General features: G+C 43.1%; 1 protein-coding gene across 6 annotated transcripts in view; it reads right to left on the minus strand.

The window, feature by feature from the left end:
- sh3gl3a (SH3-domain GRB2-like 3a) overlaps positions 1-20398 on the minus strand; it is a gene marked incomplete at both ends in the record, with an annotated part of 142064 nt that overhangs the window by 108633 nt on the left and 13033 nt on the right. For all 6 annotated transcript variants that reach the window (XM_079288213.1, XM_079288212.1, XM_079288209.1 and 3 more), the window contains one exon: positions 957-1025. In XM_079288213.1, coding sequence (XP_079144339.1) covers positions 957-1025 — 69 coding nt within the window. The remainder of the gene's footprint in view (positions 1-956; positions 1026-20398) is intronic.

A 20398-nucleotide genomic window follows, 5' to 3' on the forward strand; every position in this document is an offset into this window, starting at 1 on the left:
TTATGTGTCAATATGTTTTTGTTCTCGAGGATATTTGAAACAGTACATTCAGTTTGTGATTCAGACCCAAGCTGGGTTCATTGTCACAATAGTTTGAACAAAATGTCAATGACGATACCTAGGACTGAAGAAAAGATCCAAAGTGTGATTAAACTCTTCAACTTGAACTTCACCCTTTTCATGCCAGTTAAAATAAACTTGGAGATCAACTTCAACCCCGAAATATGGAGGCTGGAGTGTGTCGCCAGAGTAATTCTGCAGTGTTTCAATTGTTGAGATGATTTAGACATTTAGATAAAAAGTCATCTTTAAGTGACTAATAATATGTTTTATTATGTGCACACAGCTTATCGTCATCACGTATGTCCAGGACAAATTGATAACTATCAGCGGATGATTATCATATCCAATATTTTAGTTTTCCTTAATAACCATCTAATTGACATTTGGATATTTCTTACATGAATATAAAGTCATGAAACAGACCGGCTCGCTGCACATTTCTGGGTCTTTTCCCTCACCTACCTGTTTGGGGTGCTTGCTTGCTGCTGGTTGTAAAGGTGTAAAGGCTGTCATGTTATTCTGAGTTGCTCTGTGTACATTGACACAATAAAAATAAAAAAGAAGGGTGCTGAGATTGGACGACTGACTAAATGAGATTGATGTTGATCTTCCCAGTTTCCTAAAATGTTGAACTCTTCCTTTGACAACAGAAATGTATAACTTGCATCTAATTAAACACTAATTCCAATCAAAGGGGCAAACTCCAGCCAGGAAATTGTGTTGATATCTTCATAGTAACAGTCCTTCATCAGACTTGTTTGGAGGTGAAATCAATGACCACCACATCACAAGTGTTTTATCAGCTGAGGATGAGCTGTTTGTACTTTATGAAATCATAAAGTCTCACCATCATGAGATGTTCACTGCTGAGCAGACTCCTGTACTGAACTCACCCTCTCCATCTCCATGAAGTCTTCATCCAGCTTGGTCCCCTCTGCCCCACTGATCTTTTCACTGAGTAGCTGCACAGAGAGAGCAGAGAGAGAATGATAGAGGACTGAGTAATACGAAGAGACAGGATGAAGTTCCACAGTGAGGTCGCTGCAGGAGGATCCACCATGAGAATTATAGACCCAGTATGCACCTCTTGGTCAATAACATTGTGGGTGTGTTCTACACTTATATACAGTCTCTGGTTCCACATTTAGAACATGAAACTAGGCTGAAACGCAGTATCAGCTGAGTGTCACCTCTCTCTGCAGCTGCTGATTTGGCTCCTTTCTTTTGTCTCACACTGTCATGTCTCGTCCTGCCGTTATGTTTTTATTTGTATTTCATCAGTTTTCCTTTTTTCCTGTTTTATTTTGTGTTATCTACCTCTTGTCTCATTTCAGGTCAGTTCACTTCCTGCCTTTGTGTCGTTTCCCGCCACTGTGATTGTCTGCCCCGCCCCTGTGTAGATCCACCTGTGTCTAATCACCTACACCTGCCTAGTGTATTTAAACCAGGCGGAGACCTCTGGTGTCTTAAACCTGCATTCTCTCTACTGACCAGCAGGGGGCCTGTCCTGATCTTCCCTGTGCTTCTCCAGTCTAACACAGTTTATCAGAACTTTTCATCTGACTTTTGTTTTTACTCTGTAACAGAAGAACAATACCTGAGATAATAATAATTCAGTTAAATCAAATGAACTGATTTTTTTAAATAATAATAAAAGAACGTGTCAGAACATTAAATACATCCACCATACAGAGGAAAACATGTTATTATATGTCACATAGTGACTAATAGGCATGGAAATGATTTCAGATGTCAGATACGCATTTGAGCTTATCCAACCTTTCACAAGCAATGTACTGTTTGGAAGAGAAGATGACTCTTTAAACATGTACATGGTAGTAAATGAGAGACATTTGCCTTTGTGATTTGGATTTAGTTCTTTAGGTAAATGATTGCTTGGGTTAATAACCTGCTATTATATGATATGAGCACATCCACCATCAACACTTGTCCCCTAACAGCAGTACTACTGTGGTCCCTGCACACTTTTAAAAGGTTTGTCAAACAGATTGATGGAACTTTGACACCATTCCTCTGGTAGATTAAAAGAGGATTACAATTCTGAGTACAAATAGTGGACTAATACTGAAAGATTTAGGGCAGTCGGCCAGTCAGAAAGAAACCTCTGAATGCAGGTCAGTTCATGTTCTAACATTGAAATAAATCATCCCATTCACAGTTCAGGACTTATTTTAAATATGTGTTTTAATTTACTTTCTGATGATTTTTTGCATTACCAAGACTAGAGTACCTTTGAAAACCCAAATTGGAGCAACCACCTCCTTTTGTCTACTTCTTTTTCAGTCTTCCACTCATCAACTCTACGCTCTACACTGCTCCCAATAAGCTAGGGATGGATTAAATGCAGAGGACAAATTTCGTATCTGTGTAAATGTATATGACAATAAACTTAAAACTTAACTTAAATTCAAAGTGGACAAGACCCAACACTAAAAAATTGTGACATGATCTCAAACATAAGCACCAGGGTAACCATGACCTCAAAAAGTTTTTGATGTTTGAATAAGAATCTGTGCTCTGTACCGATGACCTCTTTATCATTACCCAAAACCATCTAAACTGACTTGACTTGTCATAGGGGGAAAAGCACAGCTGTAACTAATCCCATTAAAAATGACTCTGTCTCCCAAGTGTGCCAGCAGCCATCACAGTGTGAGAGTGAGCCAGCAAGCTCAAAACCAGGATCAAGTCAACTGGATCTCAGTCATCATTTATTTGATTATGTACTGTGATTCAGACTGAGGGAGTGACACACTGTTCAGAAGATGAACAGTAGCACTAACATGCAAATTGATGTGATCGCTAAATAGGCCGACTTATTCTGAAAATAACAATATGTGCCGAGTTAAGCCACAATGTCTAATGTAGAGCAGTGTCCTGCTCTACATTAGATATTAGTCAGTTGTGGAGCCTCAGTGGTGTAGCCTCAGCGGTGTAGCCTCAGCGGTGTAGCCTCAGCGGTGGAGGCTCAGTGGTGGAGCATCGGTGGTGGAGCATCGGTGGTGGAGGCTCAGTGGTGGAGGCTCAGTGGTGGAGCATCAGTGGTGGAGGCTCAGTGGTGGAGCCTCAGTGGTGGAGCCTCAGTGGTGGAGGCTCAATAGTGGTGGAGGCTCAGTGGTGGAGCCTCAGTGGTGGAGGTGGAGCCTCAGTGGTGTAGTCTTAGCGATGTAGCCTCAGTGGTGTAGGCTCAGTGGTGGAGCGTCAGTGGTGTAGCATCAGTGGTGGCGCCTCAGTGGTGGAGCCTTAGTGTTGGAGGTGGAGCCTCAGTGGTGTAGGCTCAGTGGTGGAGTTAGTGGTGGAGGCTCAGTGGTGGAGGCTCAGTGGTGGAGGCTCAGTGGTGGAGCCTCAGTGGTGGAGGCTCATTGGTGGAGGCTCAGTGGTGGAGCGTCAGTGGTGGAGCCTCAATGGTGGAGCCTCAGTGGTGGAAGCTCAGTGGTGGAGGTGTAGCCTCAGTGGTGGAGGCTCAGTGGTGGAGCCTCAATGGTGGAGTCTCAGTGGTGGAAGCTCAGTGGTGGAGGTGTAGCCTCAGTAGTGGAGGCTCAGTGGTGGAGGCTCAGTGGTGGAGGCTCAGTGGTGGAGCCTCAGTGGTGGAAGCTCAGTGGTGGAGGTGGAGCCTCAGTGGTGGAGGCTCAGTGGTGGAGCCTCAGTGGTGGAAGCTCAGTGGTGGAGATGTAGCCTCAGTGGTGGAGGCTCAGTGGTGGAAGCTCAGTGGTGGAGGTGTAGCCTCAGTGGTGGAGGCTCAGTGGTGGAGCCTCAATGGTGGAGTCTCAGTGGTGGAAGCTCAGTGGTGGAGGTGTAGCCTCAGTGGTGGAGGCTCAGTGGTGGAGGCTCAGTGGTGGAGCCTCACTGGTGGAGCCTCAGTGGTGGAGGGTCACCAGTGGAGGCTCAAGCAGGCTAGATGGAGGCTCAAGGAGGCTCAAGCAGGCTACGGCCTGCTTGTCTTTCACATAACAACGTCTGCCTATCTTCGATCCAATACAAGAATTATATGATCGTTTAGTGTTGCTAATCTCTTTCTGGGACAGCTTTAATAGGGTTACCATTTCAAGTCACCTTATAATTAAGATACTATACCGTTATACGTCAGCTTAATAAGTGTAAGACGTAAAAGAGTAAAAGCTTAATTATAGCAGCGAAACAAAATTCTCTGTAGTTTCTGTTTGATCTTTTAAAGAATAAAAAATACTGAAGTGTTATCAGTTAACGTGTGCAGTAGTGCAGCTGCTGTCATCGATGGTTGCTTCTTTATCTGTTCTCTCCACTTGAACCTTTGTGTTGCTTCCCTCCACAGATCCTCTGACCTGCAGCACTGAAGTCCTCGTGCATCCCTGAAGCTCCACGACATCAGCCTGTCCACCGTCTCACCTTTCAGAGATCACCTCCAGTCTGGCTTTATTCTGCTGACACTGCTTATCCTCTCTCACATATAGCTGAAGAGACTGGGGTGTACATGTTGCTGTTTGCCAAAATTATTTTTATCTGTTAAGAAGTATACTTTTGCTTCATACAAAGCACTAATTGCCCTCGTTTAAAAGGTGGGCAATTCGTGCCCACCTTTTAAACGTGGGCACTAATTGCCCGAATTTGCCTTGCTTAAATTTATTATTTGGGAAAAGGTCAATTCCTTATCAAAGTATTAATGGTTTCTTCAATGCACCACGACTCAAATATTGTTAATCTGAAAGGAAACGTTCAGCCTGATGGTGTTTTATGATTGATTATGACGAGTGCTTTTACAGCTAATAGTGCGGCGGACACTTCTGAACATCTTACCTCGTGTGATTCAGACACCACTATATAATGTTCCTGGTTAGAGGCTGACGTGTGCTGAATAGAGATGCTGAGCCTGATGGGTGAGTGTGAGAGAAGCATGGTCTTGTGTCGGTAAATGACGACAGGAGCACTGGTGAAAGCAATCAAATCAACTGAGTACAATTAAACCCACAATGCAATTATCTAACATCAGAAGTGAGGTAAAGGCCACACATTAAATACTCATGCTAGTTATCCAGTGATCCAGTAGAGCTGCATTCTGTTTCACCAGCTGACGGAAAGTTTGACAAGTGTAAAATCAACATTAATTGCTACATTGCAACTTAGTTTCACAATAAACTTGCCACTTAAATCAGTTGCACCATCGCTAGTCATGCTACAACAAGCTACAGGTCAATGGTAATATGAACCCTTACCATTCAGTAGTTTCATAAATACAAGCCAACCTGGTCAATCTAAACAGAGAGCCACACTAACCCTGTCCCTGTACAGGTGTTTAGTGTGTGTGTGTGTGTGTGTGTGTGTATGGCCACTGCGAGTGCTGCCAGCAGTAGGAGAGTTGTAGGCACCAAGTGGGTCAGAGCCTGGATAAAATGAGCAGACTGAGAGAGCTGAGAAACGAGCCCAGTGTGGCTGCCAGAGCCTTTCTAGGACAGTGGAGGGGGCGGCGTGCTGAGCAGAATGAACAGGAGGGTACCACTGTGCATTTTTACAGCCTGATCCATCATTTGCTGTTACATAACTTATGATCAGTTAACAGCTAACTGAATACTTCAACGTTTTGAAAACACTTATTCCCGCTCTCTCTGAATGCCATGCGGGGAACGATTGGTATGAATCTCTTGTCCGTGTTGAGTCCAGGCTGACTCCAGTGCTTTACAGGCCGGACCCTGTTTTTTAGTCTATGTGACTTATGGGTCCAAAATCTTTTAAATTGCTCCAGTATTGAGGGAGAAGTAACTCCTCAACGTAAATGTGCATCCACTAAAAACAGACTCTTATTATAAGGACCCTACAGAGAATTAAAACGCCTTTCCTCTCCTTCCGCTTGTTCCGGTCTGTTTCTCATTGTGTCATGTGACTTGTTGAAGACAACTGTGGAACGTGAGTGAGAGTTGGAGAGGGGACTTTGTTGCGTTGGAGTACAGAGTTGCTTTTGTTCTTTAAAAGATTTTCAGTGTCATGGCTGAATGTTTAGCTGGTTTCCACAATGTGGATGCGATGAGAGATTTCAGATTGTGGCTTTTATGAGCAAGTCAGATTATAACAGACCTCATCCGTTACAATGTATTCAGTACAAGTATATCGTCTCATCTCACTTTTGGAAACAGAGTAAATAAGCATATTTCCAAAAATGTTGAATTATTCCTTTAACATTCTGAAAAGTTAGGCAGGCTTCATTTAGAAATGCCACTAAACTCCTTGTAGTTGACACACCCAAAGAATTCCCTGCTCCAATGACGCTGTGAAGGCAACGACAGCGCTGATGCTGAGGACCAGAAACCCTGACCAATCACAGCAATTATTTTATGGATGGGAACTCAAAGAGACAGTCGCAAAAACTGTTTCAGACAGAGGGTGAATATTATATTAGGTATTTTCAGAACAATTAAAGCTTGTAAACGTGTTACAAGAATGAACCTGAGCATGTTAACTTTAAAAGAACACACAGCAGTTTTTTTTGCAGGTATGAAGATGTTCTGAGATGAAACTGCAACTATCACTTAAATTAAGATGAGTGTGAGTGTGAGAGTGAGAGTAAAAACGCTCCCACTGACTGGTGCTTTTTTGATGTGAGGTAAATCACGGCGATCATCCCGTCAGGATGTTAGGTGTGTTTTTGAAATCACAGATCAGAGAAGACACCAGCATTGCACATTTGTTTGAAGTCATTTCTTTGATTGTGTCACTGTGTTGTTGGGTTTTCCTGTACTCTGAACACAGACTGGGGGGGGGGGGGCACACAGACTTGTTTCTTCCTTTGTAGAGAGCACACACATACGCACACACACATGTAGCAGCATGATATCTTTGTCGTCACTACCAACATCCGTATCTAGGCACGGCATTTCACTGACATTTCTCTCAGTGAAGCAGTGTGTAGTCTCCACTACCTGAGGATGATGTCTACTTTTTGCCTTTCTAAAACCAACAACACAGGCATAGGGAAGGAGTGGATTAAACCTTGTGTTCATCAGCTGTAGCGTTAACTGCAAATGTTAGCGGCTTACGTTGTACCCGAGAAACGACAAATAAAACACTAAAATGTCCCCGTTTTCAACAGTCACGACCAAATGGTCCCAGTTTTTGTAGTATTAATTCTATTTCATAAGCTGCTTAGAGCTAGTGAGCTATGTTGAGACACAATGTTCAGAAAACATGTGGCTTGTGGAAAAATGGGTCCAATATTTAATTGACTATGGTGCGAAAGAATCGGTCATAATCTGTGCTCACATTTACTTCCATAAACAGGATTATATTAGAATGAAATAACTTGCTGATATTACATTTTCCTGGCTATACTGTGCAATAGTAAGGGTTCCTAATTGTCCTAAAGTAACAGATAAATGTGGGACATGAAGATTTAGCCTCAGTCTTTTGGTATGCTATCATGTATGTCGTATTTTTGGAAAGATACGAATCTGAATAAATGGATGTTTTGTGTGGACCCTGTCTTATTGTCTGGCTGCTTTTTCTGGACCAGTCTGACTTGTTGAAGCAACACCCCTGTGTTTCCACCTCAGCAATTACTTTGGTGTTCACAACAGAAATTATTATGTGGTAATCACATAATCCAAGAGACAAAATTGGGATTTGGAGAGCAAGCTGTTTCTTTTTTTGAATGTCGAATCTTTTGCCTTCCTTTAGAACAGCGGTTCCCAAACTTTTTAGGCCACGCACCCCCTTCTACATCCCGACCGGGTTCACGCACCCCCAACCCCCCCCCCCCCCCCCCACAAACACACACCTTAAAAAAAAAAAGCAACAGAGCCGCATAAAAATCGGACGAATGAGAGAACAGTTTGCTCGCTCGTGGCGTTTGTTTACAAGATAAAAAACACAAAAACTCTTCCTGCACCGTGCCTTCGAAAAGGTAACGGACGTAACGTTACGAAGGTAACGGACGATTAGCCAGACTGGCCACATCTGTAGGCTCGTCTACTTGCAGAGAGTAAAACTCACTCTTCTTCACGCGACCGACCAATGTAGCCAGGATGTCTTCGGACAAAGCATCGATGCGCGCGACAGTGTTGTTGGACACCGGGATCACGTCCAACTTTTTCGCTTCTCTCTCTCCAATCATACATTCCATCATCTCTTTAACATTGTTTCCCTCTCCACCACCGCCTCTCCTTCTCCCTATTACGCGGTCAGAATACCACCACAACACGCCGCCTGTCTCCGGCAGAAATGCGCTCATCCACGCACGGGAACAACACCGAGTTGTAATATATACCTCCATAACACCCCGCCACTCTCGGCTCATACCTCCCCAGCAACGAGGCACATCACCCGGTCACAATACCTCCAGAATGTCCCCCGGGTGAAATCCGGGACTTGGTTTTATGGTTCCGAGTGGCGGCGCTCACTCGTTGGCGCTGGGACGCGAGGTCTCCAGCCGCCCCCGCCGCGAGGCACCCGATCGTCAGGTCTGTCAGCCCTCGGAACAGGCCGCGGGTCAACAACTCGTGGGTGGCGGGGTAGAGGCGAGGCAGATCACAGAAAAATAATAAAGACTAGAGTATGGCAAAGATATGTTGATGAGAAGCGTATTTGTATGTCAAACACAAACGTAATCAGGGAAAAATACGCTCGTGGTAAAACGTAATTGAGAATGCATTTTAGTTTTGGGGGAACGTAATTTTTAGGAGACAGGACTGCACCGCCATTACATTTTTCCTCTCGCGCACCCCCTAGAGGCAGCTCGCGCACCCCCAGGGGTGCGCGCACCCCACTTTGGGAATCCCTGCTTTAGAACATTACCTGACATGCACAGTAACAACATCCAGATTTCACACAGCCTTTTGCAAGCTACTTTACAGATAAAGAGGCTCATTTTACAGCTGAAGGTGGTGAAGATGCATTTATCAGAACACAGAGCTGATCTCCTACTTCAACGCAGCATAGAGCACTGCTAAATCTTAACCTACGCCGTGCAGTGCTTTATATCAGTGGTTCTCACCTGGTGGGTCGCGGACCCGTTTTCAGTGGGTCGCGAGCCTTTGCCTATTTAAAAAAAGAAAAGAAGAAAAAAAAACTTTTATTTTGAAGGGGATTTTTGATGCAGCGGAGTGCCATCTATTCACACTCCTTAACAATATTTGGTGTTAATGCCCTTTAATGCTCATATCAGCAGAGGATAAACTGAAAACTATACCTCTGTCAAATGACACTATAAATTGGCGAATTGATGTCGGATGACATCAAACAACAGACCACAGCTCGAATTTAGGCAAGTGGTCATTTTGCATTACAAATGGACAAATCTACAGACATAACAAACAAAGCAGTTTTACTCGTTTACGTGAAACATATGTGGGACGGGGACTGACAGGAACAATTTATCTGCACAAGAGAGCTCCCTACTACTACGACTGCAGAGGACATTTCCAGCTCAGGTTCAAACTACACCATCTTTTCATTAAAGATATTTGAGAAGTTGAAAATGTCCTGCGATTTGGGTGTTTGCTTGTCATTAAGGGGTGATGGTGGGTCCCGCAGCCAGACCAGTTGAGAACCACTGCTTTATATACACTATACTGCACTGCTTTATAGACCAGTTGAAACACATGACCACCATCATCCATTGTCCCCACTTCAAATTGGAACGTAATTAGTGAAGTCCAGCTCTGGTCATAGATCAGTGCGGGACTAGGCTTTGCTCCAGCAGAGACCCAGAACCACCATCAAACCACTGTTCATCAAACAAGCATGCTTGCACATGTCATCAATTGTCTTGATATTTTAGCAGGCTGCACAGAGTTCTGTAAACTGTCTCACAAAGGCACGTATTGTATAGAGCAGATACTTGGCTGCTTCACTCGGTATCTACAATGTATCTGCTAATCCAGTAATGCAGTAATCCAGCCAGCATCAATGTTTGCCTCGCTCCACTAGTCTTACAAATAGTCAGTCATCTTCACACCTCTCTGATTTCAGACATTTTTCAATGCACGAATGTCACTTGAACTGTCTAGAGCAGTGATTCTTAACCATAGGGCCGCGGCCCATAATTGGGTCGCGAGCGCCACCTAGAGGGCCGCGAAAAACTTTCAGTTTTGCACCTGTGGGCCGCGAGGGCCGCGGGACCGCATAGGTTATCAATTGAAGACACCAGAGATATTACTGTTATCCATCAGATGCTCAGTTACAATATAGCTTCCCACCACCTGGTGGCGGTAATGCATCAGTCTGTTGTTTAACAAGCTCCAATAAGCAGAAGAAGACACTCAGCTAGCCGCTAGCCTGTAGTAAAAGTTATGGATAAGTTATTAAAAAGAAAAAATGAAGACGACAGTGGTGCCATACCCCCCAAAAGTCTAAATGTGTGTGCAAGTACAACCCTGACTTTCTTAAGTACGGCTTTGTGAACGGAGGCAACGAGGCAGAGCCGAGGGCTCAGTGTGTGGAATGTGGGCTAATGCTATCAAACGAAGCACTGAAGCCTTCAAAAATAAAGCGACACGTAGCGACGAAACATCCAACGCTCGTGGGAAAGTCTGTTGGGCTTCTTGTTGTGTATGCAGGTTTACATACACATGATAATAAATGTCTTTGTGATCATCACATTGTATCATCTCATTTATTTAACAAGGGTTTTGCCTGTTCAACACCGGCATCCTCGATCCCCTCCCCTTCCGTTCCTACGGGTTGTTTGCGCAAATACGTCACAAAACATGTCCGTGTTTGGTGTCCCAGCATGCCCAAAATCCTCATCTTTGCAAAGAAATCATCGATTTTCTTTCATTTCTTATGGTTTCTCCACAAAAGGAGCCCACACACACACTGTCCAAAGTCGCCATAACCGCTGCAAGTCGTATCTTGCAGCATTTCGACGGAAAAAGACACATTACAGACCCGACAACGTGCTAGCGGATGTTACCATGGAGCTACTGCCTTCAGAAAACGCTAGTACTTATAGTACAAACCTTATCCTCCTCTTCCATAAGCCGTCAACCAACGTTTGCGTAACTGAGCTATTCTCATTCTCGTTCGTGCGCTCGGTCGCAGCCATTAAGCACAGCAAGTCCGCTACTCACACACCATGTCTTCGACCATATATACATAGTTTTTGCAATTTGCAAAGGCTAATAATAAAAGGAAAAGAATATAATGTCAAAATATAAAGGGAGAAACACCTTTAGTGTGTCAGAATATCATGTGGTTACCATGTATCCATTTGGGTCTCCAAATGTCCTTTTAGAGCTCCGCCTGGATCTCTTCATGGAAGAAACACTGTAGAATGGTCATACTTTGTCCAATCTTCTTCAAATTTGAGGCAGTTGTTCACTGATAGTGTAGTTACAGCCCTATACTGTCCTTTACCTGTACAGATACAGCCACCAGCAGTTATTTATACTGAAACATACTTTTTTATTTTATGCGGACAAAAATCTTAAATTTGTACTGACTCCAAAGGCCCACTGCTCTGTTTCTGTATGACCTGCAGGTTGTCTGACACTTTTTATGCATATAGTCAGAGTGGGCCCCGGGACACTTTGTACTTGAAAAGTTGGGCCCCGAGGTCAAAAAGGTTAAGAACCCCTGGTCTAGAGAAGACAACAATGGTTTCAATATGAAGTAGTGTGTGAGTTTATGAATGAATGTGTGTTAGAGCCCTCTCAGTAGCTGATGTTCATGATCTCATATAGTCAGTGAGGAAACACTACAGGACAGAATGTATTTTTAAACTGCAGCAATATGAAGTTGTGTGCCATCATTTACTGGCAGAGGTTGACCAGCAGAGCAGTTTAGAATCTAAACAAAACTTTGGAATATCGTACATATACATACATTCTAATGGTTACAGGTTGTCACTCTTCAATAGGGCAGGTCTTTTGTAATCTGAGCTGGTCTGAGGTCAGACTTCAGAGCAGAGGGAGCGACCCCAAAATCACAGAGAAGCTGACTCGCACCGGGACAAATAATATCACATGATGTCTGTGTTTAAAAATAAAATAAGGTTTGTCATTTGAGATGGAATTTTTACTTGACAAATTACAGACAATGCAGATTGGCCCGGGATTAGGATGACCTGCGATGTATTACATACAGCAATTACCACAATTTACTAGAGGTCCCAAAGTAATACTAGTCCAATGTGAATAGGGCTTAATGGTAGTATTTTGGGAAAGTTGAATCACTATCATGTTAATATTGTTTACCGTGACATCTTTTGCAACAATTATTTTAGAAATTCAATACCGTCACACCCCTAGTTGCCAACTGGTACTTGCATGCATGACAAGTGGAAATAAACATCATAAATTAGAGCTATTAGCTAAATGAGTCAATAAACAATTATTGCTGACAATATATAAATTATATAATATTAATTCTGCTTTATTGGAGCACTAGTCCAGTAAAACCAGAGGCAACAGATCAGAGGCTTATTCGTTGACGATACAGTGTGTTCAGTTTGAGTTGGCTGAAGCATGAAATTAAGTATTAATTAAATCACAAAAAATACCCTGATTATCAAGAACTTAAATTGAGCATTAAGACCTGAACCGTGAGATAAAGTCCTTCTTTCCTGTAAAACTCATTAAACATGCAGTGGAACAAGTGAAATGGTCTGAGCCTCTTGGCAGAGACTTGACATTAGATTACGAGACTAATAAAAAAGGTTGGATTAAAAGACAGCAAGGTTAATTCAATTATTCCTATTTTGCAGGGTGTTTAATAACAGTGGCGGGCCGTCAGGGCCTGCAAGGCCTTCTCTGCTGGCCTAAACAGAATCACAAAGCTAAAAAAAACTAAAAAAAAAATAATTATTATTTTATAATTTAATATTTTTTCTTAAATGCACTACATGTATTATAATTTATAAAAATATTTTTCCCATTATCTTATTTTCTCATTGCACTGTCTTCCTCAGTTGCTCTCAGTTGCTCTCAGATCTCACCTCTATGTGTGTCTTTGCCAGAGGCCTGCAGACTCGGCTCTGCCGCCAGTGCAGATTAAAGTACATAGGGACGATATTGTTGATTGTCATAGTGTTCAACCAATCAGATCTTTAGTTTGACATGTTGGGCGTATTCTTTGATGTGTCAGCGGCTGCTAGCGGCCTATAATGACGTCAGCATTACGTGCAGCTCAGTGTTCATCTGTAGCTTTCCCGCTAGGTGCAGTGTGCTGTGATTGGTCAGTGGGCGAGCACGTGACTATCACGAAATTTAACAGCCAGCTGAGGCTGATGGGTAGTGAATCACATCACGTGATTCAGGTCAGCCAATCAAAATCCTATCTGACTAAGTTGAGCTGCACCATGACACAAGGTGCTGAGAGGAAAGACACTGCAGAGAGGTGCGTTCAACATTCATGTTGTGAAAGTAAAATGTCACTCTCTTTAGGTTGCAGCTTGTCATTAAGGAATGACGGTGGATCCCACAGCCAGACCAGCTGAGAACATTATATTTTCCTGAATTTAGGCTTTTGCATTCTCTAAATGCTCGGTACTGAACGGTTTAATATGAAGACGTACATAGTTACAGCCTTAAAAATGAGCTGTGGCGCCACAATGTGGTTATAAGGTGGTATTTCAGCTGCAGGACAGCAGTGAAGGCCCAGGTATAAAATGCACGGCCCGCCACTTTTTAACAATGAGTCGCACTAATGAATGCAATGTAGAGATAATATACAGGACAGACTATTTTTTCGTCAGCATCCCTGCGTGGTTCATCTTGTGGGAAATTAGACTGGACAAGTCATAAGGCATTCCAGGTTAGCTGGACTGTGTGTCTGCAGGGTACGGACGGAGGAAAAGATGGCAGAACGACAGGAGGGAAAGTGTCATGAAGTCAAACCACACAGCCGTTTCCCTTCAAAACAATCTCTCGAGGCGATGAATCACTGGCCGACACACACGTACACAGGAATTGTTGCTGTGTGTTTGTGTATGCTAGCTGAACCATATTGTTTTACCGTGTCTCCCAAAGGAGATGTGTTGCAGAGGCAGCGAAGAGGGGACAGAACAGCAGCTCCACCAATGCCGTCAGAGAGGTGGCTGTAGATATCAAAAGGAACACAGCTTCTAGAATCCACAGATCTGAGTTGTAAACAAATATTTTGACAGAGATTTTTTAACAACCAGTAGCTGCTATTGGTTGTGAGCAATGGCCTTCTTGCTGTTTTGAGCAGCAGTGTGTTTGTTCAGTGGTCGGTGGAATGAGATGGAAACTGGAGCCACCCAACGATTTCCAGCTGAGATCATGGTCGCGCAAATACGTTGTCTGACCGACCCGATTAAGCTTCTGTTTCGGGAGACTTTTGAACACACATTTAAAGAGTAGAGTATGTGGAATTGAAATTGGTAAAAAAAAAGAAAATAAGCTAAAAGATACAAAAAAGCTGTGTCTTTAGGTTTGTCGCTGGCGGCCACATCTTTCATTTTACACAATGACTGGTGGAGCTTTAACTATCCATTGTTTGAGGGAAAGTCCTTCAAAGTAGCAGAGACATGACCGTGGACTCACTCAGAAGACACAAGGCAGGAATACAAACCAAAGATGGTATGAATCCCCTTAAAGTCCCTTATCTGATATTACAGAGGTCTCAAACTATCTAATGCCATGTCCAAACTACTCCGTTTTCAAACATAAACGTTCTCCGTCCACACGGCGTTTCAGCACCGTTTTCGAAATGATCTCCGTCCATAATAACGCGCCTGAAAACGAATATCACGTGACTCTTTACGTACACTGGGCATGCGCGTGAGTGTCAATATAAACAGGAAGTAGATTGGTTGCTTTGTTGAAAAAAATACGAGTAGTCTTTAACAATGAAACGTCGTGTTTGATACTATAAACTCAAACAGACACAGTTCGTGGAAAGTTTTAGAAGTTTTATTTTCAGACTTAGTTACAGCGCTGCAGGTCTGCTCTATCTCTCTCTCTCACATATCAAATTTACTTTAAACTCAACACTTACAGATAGATTATGGGTCCATAAATGTGGTCAACACACGTCTCTCACTCGTTTCTTCGGTGTTGTTGTCTGTTCTCATCGTAGCTCTGCTGGTGGCTTAACTATCTGTCCTACTGAATAGCATTTACTGCTAACCGTGACTTCAGACGTCTGCCCTGTAGGGCTGATAACAGCTGCTTCCTCCGTAATAATGCAGACTTTTATTGAACAACAGCTGCTAGTAAAGACAACAAGGTCAGCAACACCTGTAATTAGTTGTCCATGTTAAATTAACCTGGTAGTCGATTGGTAATCAATGTTGTCGTTTGTGAGCTTCTGGGTAAGGGTCACGTGATAGACATGTGACAAATCAGGGAAGGACACGTCATGACTGCTAAGAACCAATCAAGTAACGAACGCGGGTGTGGGCGTCATTGTTTCTAAACTTATCCGGTTCCGGCCATCCACGTGAAAACGCAACCCCGGAGTTTTCAAACGTATCCGTTTATGCTGCTCTAAAACTCTGGCATAGTGTGGACGCTCAGTGTAAACGAAGCAAAACATCCGTTTTCAAAAGGAAATGGAGTAATGTGGATGTACTCTAATAAGAGCAGCAAACCATCACTAGAGATAGCTGTCATTGATTTGAGAGGGTCAATGAAAGGCGGACAGCGGATTGTACAACTGGCTCAACAGCATACAGTACAGTGTTGTCAATGGAGGGCTCAAGGTCCATGAAAGGGCTTTATGGGTTCCCAAGCTGAGTGGTGAATAGCAGGTCATGGTTTCTTTTACACCAGAGGGTTACAGATACTACAGATAACATTTGGCATGTTATCTCTGCAGGTCTACGGGTCTACAACTGTACAATTCAATTCTAAACATACTGAAGCAAAATGTTTTCCCTCCCACACGTGTGTGTTTGGTAAGAACCATACAGTGTCTCATGTGTGTCCATTTGTCTGTTCGTTGAAAAGCTTGAGATGTCCTTGGTTAGATAACACAATGAAAGGAGCCATTCATTCAGCATTTACTGTATACACCCTGCTATCTACCCAACAGCATTGTCAATGTGTGTGTGTGCGCACTGCACTGGGTTTATATGGAACCAAAGCTTTCAGAGTCTGCGCTGTATGTATGTTTAGAGGGGGTATTGGGAGTTGTTGACCTGTGGGTGGAACTTTCTTTATGTGTTCAACTTTCAGTGTGAACAGGAAGGAAGAGGCCGTCTGGCTTACATTGTATTGTTTGTGTTCCCCATGAAGGCCGTGGTTCCTCTCGTCTTTCAATGCAAGTCTTGATATTAAGCTTTTTCAGGCAGTTGTTGCCTGATAGCAAAACGTACTTCTCCAAAATGGAAAATGTAGGCCTATTAATAAACAAATACAATTAACAGAAACTACGGAAATTGGACAGAAAAAAACATCAATCAATTCTAAATGGGTTTTTTTTTACTTGGTTATTGTCATATATGGTGGTTATTTGCATTGCTGTGAAAACATCTGAAAACAAGTGTCTCGACAAAACCAACATTTTTCAAGATCACATACAAACTGTTTGGAGCTTGGACGCACCACAATGTAACTGAATGGAACCTCCGTTGACATTAGCTGTTAGCTCCATTCTCAGCAGGAAGTAGGGTGATCATATCCATAACACCAAAAAGGAGGACACTCCGGTATTTAGTGAAGCTGTGAATAATTGCATAGGACTCTGGCGTACTCCCCTCTACAATACAACTTTGTGTGATTGCTACATGATGTATGTGTAACAGAATAGGAAAAGATTGTCTTAAAGAGTCAAAAAGTGTTTGTTCACAGTATTTGTATTTATTCAATACATTGTGGTGTTCAAAAACTGACCACTGTGCTGAGTGCCACAAAGCATAACATTTGTGGACTTAAAATGTACAAATTAAATCACAGGTTACATAAATAACAAATAATAAACAGATAAATTCATTTTTTTAAAGCATAAAGAAAACCAAACAAATTTGGTTAACATTTAACAGCTCAAAAAGTAAAGAATTTCTAAAGTGATTCAGTCTTTTGGGGACTTGTGTGCAGCGTCTTTTTTCATCAGACTAATTTGTTCATCGGCAGTATCAAGTGGTAGAAAGAGGGATGCAGAATGTCTGTACTTGAAGCACCAGTTTGAATTTTATCTGTTCAACTGATGGTTGCTGTAAAACAAATAATGAATGTTGAAGTGGAAGAGGTATTCAGATCCTTTTCTGAAGTCAGGGTAGCAATACCACAGTGTAACAAATATAAGTCCTGTGTAATCCTACACCCGAGCTTTGTGCCACATATGGACAGAGGCGTGCTGGAGACATATTTCAGGGCGCGAAAAGAGACAACCAAAGCCAATAGGGCAAAAAACAGACGCATGTCCAATAGGGACAGTTTTTTTTCTGAAATGTCACCTTCAAACAGCCAGTGTAAGAGAAACTTTATCACTGAAAACAGTATTGTACTTTGGCCTTGGGACCTTTGTTGGTCACAGAAAAGCTTTGTGCAGCTTTTCTGTGGAATAAAAGACCACAGTAACACGGAATACTAACATACTAAAGAAAAGGCAGTAAATAATATCCTCATGAAAAATATATATTCCAAAAACAACTGTAGACTGAACCAAAAAATATTTCTAAAGTGATTCAGTCTATTGGGGACTTGTCTGCAGTGTCTTCATCCGTGTATGTGTGCAGTTTGTTTAACAGGTAACAGACTACAGAGAAAACACTCTGACAGTGATGATAACTGTCTTTATTAATATAAGTAGTAGTTTAACACTATTAAATCAACTGAAAACATACGGTCTTTTTTTTTATCAATATTTAAAGTGCATTTTTATTGGAATGTTCGCTGAAAACGGCCCTGACCAGAAAACAACTCTGTACAGTGATCATGTACAGACACAAACGTTCCAGCAAAATATTCTATCGCGCGGCTCGTTAGGCCCAGTGGAACTCCAAAAAGGAGGACAAATACGCGTCCGGCATTGAAAATCCGGACTGTCCGGCCTAAATCCGGACGTCTGGTCACCCTAGCAGGAAGAGACCCCTTAGTCGGCAGAAGAGCTAGTAACTGTGATTACTCTGAGCACGAGAACGTTCACATGAGAACGAATTACAATATAATAGGATTAAGTGACTTGTTAACATGCAGTTAGCTCCGTTATTTAGCCAAGGAGGACTGTGCTGCCAACTGGCTGCTAACAGCAGCTAACGTTAACTAATGCTGGCCTACGTCTTGCAGATTCCAACGGACTTGCTGTTCACAATGTAACATTAGTACGGTAGTATGAGGGAACGGTGACTAAAAAGCATTAATGTTTATTGAACATATGAACCTGTAGAAAGATGTTTACTTCCCCCCAGCAACCGGGCAAGTGTTAATGTTGAGCCCTGCAATGCAACTTTTATTAACCATTCATTGAAAGTCTGTACCCTTTCGCCTAAGATGGATGCAGATGTATCTAACCCCAACCCTACTGCTCTGTTTCAGGGAATCAAATCATTGAAGGAAGATAATCTCCTGACAGTGAGTGAGTTAACAATCAGGCGACTCACAAGAAAATGAATTAATCTTTTCTGAGAAAAAAAAATGCATCAGACAAGGTTGCATGATGTAATCGTATTAATCCTCCGTCGTCATGCCTGGGTTCAACCTGCCACTCCAGGTAATTGGCTCATTAGAGGCCCGTCCAGAGCAGGGACACACTTACCGTTACCATCAGCAGCGTCGTTAGCTGACGAGTCCTGTACAGATCTAACGTAATTATTATTCCTTCACTCATAGTCACAGCTCGTACACACGAAAAGCATGATACCACTCATTTCTAATTTTCATGTTTCAAGTTTCTCTGTTGTGAATGCAAAAAACTGCCCCAGCAAAGGATTTACATCACGGCACATTTTACAGTGAGAAGTGAACTTGACATGTCTTGTTATTTATAAGCAGATATACTCATACCAATATATCTGCAATAGATACATTTCTTTTTATAGTTATTTTCAAGCTGAACTGTGAAATTCCAACACACCAGCCTCTGAGAGTGGGTGTTCCATCGAACTTTTATCAAAATGCTTTCAAACACCAGGAACTTCCATAGAAGATTCCCAGAAGTTTATAGAAAACATAATATACAGTAGGTGTTAATTGAAGCAACTGATTGTGCTCCCAATTATTGCCAATGCATTTCAGGTGTGAGTGTGTCATGTGACTGTCTATTTAAGCTGATGCACCTGCGCAGAATAAATACGTGTTTTCTCAGAACTTGACCCAGTGGCTGCAGATTGTTTGTTCTCCCAGGTTTAAATGTGTTGAGTCGGTATATCTCTAGTCAAGCTCTGCAGAACAGGTTATGGGCCCAGATGCGTTAGACGTTTGTGCAAAGAGATATCCGGCGTGAGTAGCCACTGAGAGACATTTGCTTGTGTGCGTATCTCACGGATTGGAGTGCCAGCACCATGAGCGGACATACGAGTTCACGTTGGTCTCGTCTTGTTTTTAATGGGGACGAAAAGAACTATGAACTGTGGGAGACAAAGTTTTTGGGACATCTGCGGTTGCAGAAACTGAAGGACACCATTTTGAATCAGCCCGCCGATGGCGCAGAAGAAAACGCACTGGCTGAGGATGCGGCGAAGAACGCGGAAGCGTACGCGGAACTGATCCAATTCCTTGATGACAAAAGTTTGTCTCTGGTCATGCGAGAGGCAGCGGATGACGGGCGTGGAGCGCTCAGGATTTTGCGTGACTATTATGCAGGCAAGGGTAAGCCCCGCATTGTATGCCTGTATACAGAACTGACTTCTTTGCAAAAGATGAGTAGTGAGAGTTTGACTGACTATGTCATACGTGCTGAGATTTCGATCACAGCGCTGCGTAATGCTGGAGAGGTTTTAAGCGATGGACTATTGGTTGCAATGATTTTGAAGGGGCTGCCAGACTCATTTAAGCCTTTTTCCATTTTTATCACTCAAAGTTATGAGACTCTCTCTTTTGCGGAGTTCAAGACTAAGTTGCGCAGTTATGAGAGCACTGAAGGTATGCGCACAGCTGCGGCCGACGACAATGTCATGAGGGCCCAGGCGCATCCAAGGAGGGCTGCCCCAGCAGGCGCAGGTGCACGCAGCACCGAGAGCGGGGACATTGTGTGTTTCCGTTGTGGCCAGAGAGGTCACAAGGTAAGAGACTGTCAGCGTGGTCAACAGTGGTACGGCCAGGGCGAGAGTACCGGACGGCGAGGAGGATGGCGACAGTGGCAGCGGGACAACGCGCGTGGAGTGTCCGAGGAGATGGATGACAACACCTTCGTGTTCAAGCTGGTGACCAGCGAGCCAGGAAGCGGTGTCACCAGAAAGGGCTTGATGGTGGACACCGGTGCGACGGCGCATATCATCACTGACCTG

Source organism: Melanostigma gelatinosum (assembly GCF_949748355.1).
Source record: "Melanostigma gelatinosum genome assembly, chromosome: 2".
NCBI classification, from domain to species: domain Eukaryota; kingdom Metazoa; phylum Chordata; class Actinopteri; order Perciformes; family Zoarcidae; genus Melanostigma; species Melanostigma gelatinosum.